The sequence below is a fragment of the Etheostoma spectabile genome, chromosome 15 (genome assembly GCF_008692095.1).
Source record: "Etheostoma spectabile isolate EspeVRDwgs_2016 chromosome 15, UIUC_Espe_1.0, whole genome shotgun sequence".
Taxonomy (NCBI): Eukaryota; Metazoa; Chordata; class Actinopteri; order Perciformes; family Percidae; genus Etheostoma; species Etheostoma spectabile.
Window position 1 is genome coordinate 29,581,468 of NC_045747.1, and position 6,677 is coordinate 29,588,144.

The following is a 6,677-nucleotide window of genomic DNA, read 5'->3' on the forward strand; positions in this document are numbered from 1 at the left end:
TTTTTTAAATCTTTTCTCAAATAGACAGCTGTCCATCATGTCTACACAACAGGGATCCAAACAGGGTTGGAACTCACAATGTTGGACGTGTTTCATATACTGTCCAATGAAGTGTAAACGTTAATGTAATGGAGGCGAAGGTCTAGTTGGGGGGGATTTTGGACTTGTTAGACACTCTTCATTATAGATCAAAAATAATAAATAAGACTAAAAGTCCTCAGTAAGTTAAACGTTAAATTTAGAATGCTAACATGCTCACAGTGCCAATGCTAACATGCGGATCTTTAGCAGCTTATGTTCAGCATGTTCATCATGTTAGTTTAGCATGTTAGCAAGTGCATGTATCAGTGTCATAGTCGAGTCACCAACTGTCGAGTGAGTCCAAGTCAAGTCTCGAGTGCCCTGTGTTCCAGTCCAAGTCTGAGACACCAAAGGAGACTCAAGAGTCGAGTCACCATTGCCTGAGTTTGAGTCCAACTGGAGTCATGAGTCCAGAGAATAACTCGAGTCGGACTCCAGCACTCCATCGCTGCCCATTACACATAAAAGTGGTCAGAAACTTCATCCAAATTCTGAGTCTGATTTCATAAATCCTCGAGTCATCAGTGTCAAAAGTCAAAAGTCCAGAATATAGCAACTTGATAACAAGTCCAAGACTCAAATACTCCATCACTGCTACAACTATTATTACTAGTCATAGTTCCACTATTTTTATTGTAACTAAAAGGGCCACTGTTCATCATTCCAACTGATATAATTATTATGAATCATATTTCTCTATAGCTGTAAATCTATATCAGTGTCTGTCCTACCCGGCAGTGCCAGATGCCGCCCACCAAGAGCCTGGGTCTGTCCGAGATTTCTGGCAAGGAACATTTTCCTTGCCACTGTCGCACCATGCTTGCTCATGGTAAATTGTTGGGTCTTTGTAAATTCTAGAGTATAGTCTAGACCGACTTTATCTGCAAAGTGTCTTGAGATAACTCTTATGATTGGACACTATCCATAAAATTGAAATTGAAATATTGCATGACCTGGTGATCGTGCTAGCAATGTTTTGCCAATAGATGTTGAAATATTTCACGGGTCAAGTCCATGTCCGTCATCTTAGTTTAGCATGTTAGCATTTGCATGTATCAGTGTTATAGTCGAGTCGCCAACCGTCGAGTTCGAGTCAAGTCTCGAGTGCCCATTGTTTGCGTCCAAGTCGAGTCCAGAAAATAGCAACTTAAGTCAGACTCAAATACTCCATCACTGCCTATTACACTTAAAAAAGATCAAAAACTTCATCCAAAGTCCAATTTCATAAATCCTTGAGTCAAAAGTGTGCAATTCCAAGTCGGGTCAAGTGTACAGAGTATAGCAACTCTAGTCCCGAGTCCCGTACTCAATCACTGGCATGTACTGTATATAGCTTGACCTGGTGATCATGCTAGAAATGTTTTGGCAATAGATATTGAAATATTTTATTGGATGATTAAAAACTTGGTGACTGCTAAGGCAATTCAAAGGATCAGTAATGTCAGTCGGCTTCTTCCTCTGGGCACCAAACGTATCATCATCGCAGTTCAGTCAATATCTGTGGAGATATTTCAGTTTGGACTAAAGTGGTGGACTGACCAACACTGCTATCCCAGGAACCACATCACTAGCATTGCTAAAAACAGAGAAAATTACAAAGTACAGTTACCACAAGTGTAAGCACAGCGACCAACACACTTAATGGCTAGTGGTAATTTAACAAGTTATGAAGGAGTTAAGGGTAAGTTCAAAGTTGTTAATTTGCTTCTCCCAGTTGCCAGCACTGGACGACCAGCAGTGGAGGACTGTAGTCCCAATAGGCAGCTCTATCAGTGAAGCTTTTTATTCTGGATAAATACAGGCTTAGAAATGTGGTAACTGAAAAGTTTTCATCTAAAACGGGATTTGTTTCCTTCGCATATCTGCTCCTGTTGGTCCTGTATCAACTCTGTCAAATTGAAGCAGCTTATTCTTTACATAAAACCTCCCATTTCCTTCAAATTTCACCTCATTTAAGCATTGAAGTACATTTTCAATGCCACACACACTATTGTAAACACTTAATGAAAATGGAATTCATTTGAAGTTAGTCAATGCCGGTCAAGTTAGTTCAATACCGATCATTTGTTTGTTAGGATGATTTCTATGATTTCATCTGTCCTCTTCCCATTGGACCAGAGATCTCTTCCTGCTGATTAGTTCATTTTAACAAACCAAAGCTGACTCTTTCTACTTCATTTTTCATTTTGTTCTTCCACTTGCCCTGCAGTAATTCTCCTCCTATGTTTTTCTTCTTCCCATCCATTTCTCTTCAGATGGCACCCAAACTCTCCCATCTCCCCATCCCTGCACATCTCCTCTTCCTCTTCCTCTCTAGGAGCCAGCCTCTTGTTCCTGTCCCAGGGCCTCTAACAGGAGTCCCATGGGCGTCCTCTTCAGACCGATGCTCTCCAGTTTGTTCTCCAGCTTGTTCTTCAGGCTGCGCAGCCTCAACGACGCGTGGACCAGAACCACTGTGAAGGAGCGAGACACACAGAGGGATGAAGGAATACGTTTATGAAGGTTAACTGAGATGACACAGGTTACTCTGTCTCAAGTTCCCTCCATTTCTCAAATACTGGCTGAACCAAAAATGCGTAATGACCTGCCAATAATCTGAAACTTGTTTCCCAATGGACAAAAAAAAACACTACACTGTATGTAAAATTAAAAAATTGGCCAGCAAGTTACTATAAATTCTTTTTATAGGTAATGTACCGTACTTCCATTTACAGTATTTTATGTATTCATTGTAAAATACAAAACAATTAAACACAACATAACATAAAAAAGTAAAAATACAGTAGTTTACTTTACTATTTACAGTACTATAGTGGCTATATTGTGATTTTTTTTTTTTTACAGTAATGCTTTGACTACTGTGATTTTTTCATGTTGACAAGGCTGTAATTTCAACTTTACAGCATTCTACTGTAAAAATCTTATACAGTAGTGTTACTGTGAAATCTAAAGGAAATAACTGGAGATTTCACAGCCATTATTTACAGTGTAGTATCTGGCTGCTGTCGGTCATCTCGGCCCCAAATTCTGTCGGGCCCCTCCCAAGGAGCACTCGGAAATTGTTCCAAATTACTTGACACTAGGGATGTGACGGTATGAAAATTTAACCTCACGGTTATAGTGACCAAAATAATCACGTTTTTGGTATTATCCCGGTATTTTTAAAAGTGTGTTCAATATGTTCAGAATGCACTGATAGGCCTACACAAGCTAGAATAGTTTAAAAAAAAAGTGAAATTACAAATATATAGGCAATAGGCTTGTAAAAACTATTAAAAACTGGTTACTGAAACACTGGCCATTGTAGCTGTTGTCCAATAAGAACTTGAACCAGAAATGTCTGATTTTGAGGAAGATTTATTTACAACTCAAACAAATAAAGTTGTATTTGACGTTACATATGAAGTTGGATGTGGTTCTGATATATAAGCAAATAATAATGCACATTAATAAGCATCTGACCTACTGTGACCGTTATTTACCAAAACTAATTATTATAGCTAGCAACAAGAAACAATTCTATGAATTAATTTCTCTATAATAATTAACATAAATTTGACATATTGCTCAGTAACAGAAACTGACAATAAGCCACATCTATTACAGCACACATATCCATAACGGGGCAAAAAGTGTAATACACTAACCGTATTACGATATATCTAAAATCTAAGACAATATCTAGTCTCAAATTGCGATATCGATGCAACATCGATAAATTGCCCAGCCCTATGTTATTTTCACCGGGGTTTACCGTTACACTGGTAATGGTTACATCCCTAGTCGGCACCGAGTTTGAAAGAGAGACTGAATTAGTAACAGATATTAAAAAAAGAAGCGTCCATGGTAACATTTTCACTGGCCTCCGACCTTGTTTTCCAGCGTGTTTGTGACACTGAACGTGACACATCGAAAAAAAAAGGCATACTCATCTACTAGCAATGGGAAAAGGAGTCTGTCGCATATTTTTAACAGGGTTACCCGTGTTTAAAAACCCTGCATTTACATATTTATACATATATTTTCGTAGAAAAGGGTATCAGAGGGAGGTCTGGATGCGTGTGTGTGTTCCTGTCTTACTCATTATAGGGAAGGCTATCCCAAACAGGAACACGGCCACGTCCCCCAGCACCGATATGAAGAGGTAACTGGCCAAGAGAATGGCAAACACAGAGACGGATGGGTGGTTTCTACGGAAACGACGAACTGGAGCTTGGTTCTCAGCGACCCAGACAAAGCCCAGGAATATCAAGGTGACCACCAACGCCCCGACAAGCAACTGGAAGGGCCGGAAATACCTGAGAGAAAAGACACAGGAAATGTTGGAAGTACCTGATGACATTATTGAAGACTTAAGATGGCAAAGGGGAAAAGGGAAAATGGTGCTGATGATGTTCTTAATTTTTCATATTGTCGTAGTTCCCATGTGCAGATCAGAACCAACACTGAATGTATCTACTAGCAGGTATTGTGTGTGTATCACAGCATGATATATCTTCTTCCTGTGTGCCATATAGCTCCATTGTTGTTAAAAACACAGTAAGTCACACTGTTTTACTGTGGTTTATTTCATTTAAAGGGTAGCTACCATTTTTTTCAACATGGATGAAAGAGGTCCAGTATTAAGCAAGATTGCTGCAGTCGGCAAAATAAGCTGCAATGTAAGTTTTTAGGGCAATTGTCCAGCTTGTATTTATCTTCACAAAAGTGCTTGTTTTGCCTCTCATTTTCTAAGTGTCTGACAATCTTATGGAAAGGATTTTTAAAGAGGCTGACCTTTCTGTTAAAGAATATGCTTTTTTTTAAACAAAAAAACATCAGCAAAAACCAACCAGACTCCATGTAAATGAACAGCAATTTTAGCATCGTAAAATTCCCTCTATTCAAAGTCGACATATACAAAACATAAATAACATAAACAAAAGCCGTCTTTCAACTTTTCCAACCATCACAGCTCTAGTTTTGGTTCAAATAAACACATAGTTTACCAATTGACTTGTGAAAATATGTTGGCTCTATTCAAGCTAAAAGTATTGCTTTTTTAAATGGAGTCTGGTGGGTTTAACGCTAGTGACTTCAGAGCTGTTTCTGGGTTAACAGAAAGGTCTAAAAAATGTTAGAGATAAAAGATGAGGTCAATCTCTGAGTTTCCCCTCAGAGATTTTCATAATGTCAGACACTAAGAATATTAATCTGTGCCTGTCAGTGGCAAAACGAGCATTTTGTGAAGATAAATACAAGCTGGACAACATCCCTGTTAACTTACATGGTAGCTTGTTTCGCCGCTGCTGACTGCAGCGATCTTGCTTAACATTGGACCAATGTCAAAGATTTTTGTTCCCAACTTAGACACAAAAACAAAGGAGAATAGGGTTGAAAAAAACTGTAATTGGACATTTATAACTTTAGCCCCACATGTACATTCTTTATAAAGTCTTTATGCCCACTACTGTGCTGAAATGGTACAAAACCAACTGGAGTCTGGCAAAGTGAGACAAACTACTCTTAAAGCTTCAGTGCATTAAAGACTGCTGTCTTATCCAGGTATTTGTACTTGTGAACAAACTCTAAGACATTACTTGTTCTTTTATCATTACTGATCCACCGATGTACTGGCATGATTCTAATAAGCAAAAAGGCTTATATCTAAAAAAATGCCATCACAGTCCTAAATTAAGTCTTAAAAAAACTTAGATTTTTGATCATTTTGTGAAACCACTGACAGATAGACAACTTCATTAACTTCAAAATCCACTTACGGCAATAAATGCTGCGTACGCCAGCCCTGCGCATCACTTTTTAGTGTCCATTTGAAACGGTTGCCGTTGTGTTGGGATCTTCCTGCAGTGCTTTTTTCTAAATTATTTCTTCATTTGCTTGTGTTACTTGCACATTATTTTCATTTGCAGTGTGTTGAGCTCTTGGGCCACCGTCCCATGCTAGGTACTTTTAGTTTTGGAACTTTTAAGGTGCAATATGTAATACTGACGGCTAGCGTTTCAAATAGTTATTGCATCGTCTCCCCTGAGGATGCAGCATAGTCTTACATAACCAGCCATTACTCCACTGCACAGCAGAGTAGCTAACGTTAGATATTGGTTATGTTCTCATAAGAACCCGTGTCCACACTGGGCTCTGTAGCCGACTTACAGACACACTTTCTCCACTTAAAAATACGGAAGGAAACCGGTATCACCACTAACTCGCCATCCTCTCTACCCGACTGACAGACACACTTTCTTAACCCTCATGTTGTCTTCCGTCAAAATCGACTTTTTCTTATGTTTTTGTCCCTTTTTTCCAACGCTTGACGCTTTTTTAAACTTTTAACACTTTGTAACACTAACTTATTAACTTTAGTTATACAGTTATTTTTGGAATTTATGTTCAATAAACCTCATTTATAGGACGTTATACCTATAATGTTTGAGTTAGAAAAGCAGAAATTAGGAATTATTTAGAGTAAAAGTCAACTTTTACTCAATACTATTTCAAAAGCACTTCAATTTGTTTTTCAAATGCCATACAATTGAATGACACAACCCAAAATTAATGACAGAGATTGGTACTTGCCAAAGAGCGTTGTGTGGAATCAA

General features: G+C 38.4%; 1 protein-coding gene across 2 annotated transcripts in view; it reads right to left on the reverse strand.

Annotated features, from left to right (window-relative positions):
• Nucleotides 1–6,677, reverse strand: part of praf2 (PRA1 domain family, member 2) — an 8,530-nt gene continuing 1,853 nt past the window's right edge. The window contains exons 2-4 of one of the 2 annotated variants that reach the window (XR_004335389.1): nucleotides 4,162–4,379; nucleotides 1,421–2,534; nucleotides 1–1,034 (exon numbers count right to left, since the gene is read on the reverse strand). Coding sequence is in view for 1 of the 2 variants with exons in the window: in XM_032537942.1 (XP_032393833.1) it covers nucleotides 2,395–2,534; nucleotides 4,162–4,379 (358 nt within the window). In the remaining variant the exon portion in view is untranslated. Of the gene's footprint in view, nucleotides 2,535–4,161; nucleotides 4,380–6,677 lie in introns of both variants that reach the window. The other variant, XM_032537942.1, reaches the window with a different exon arrangement.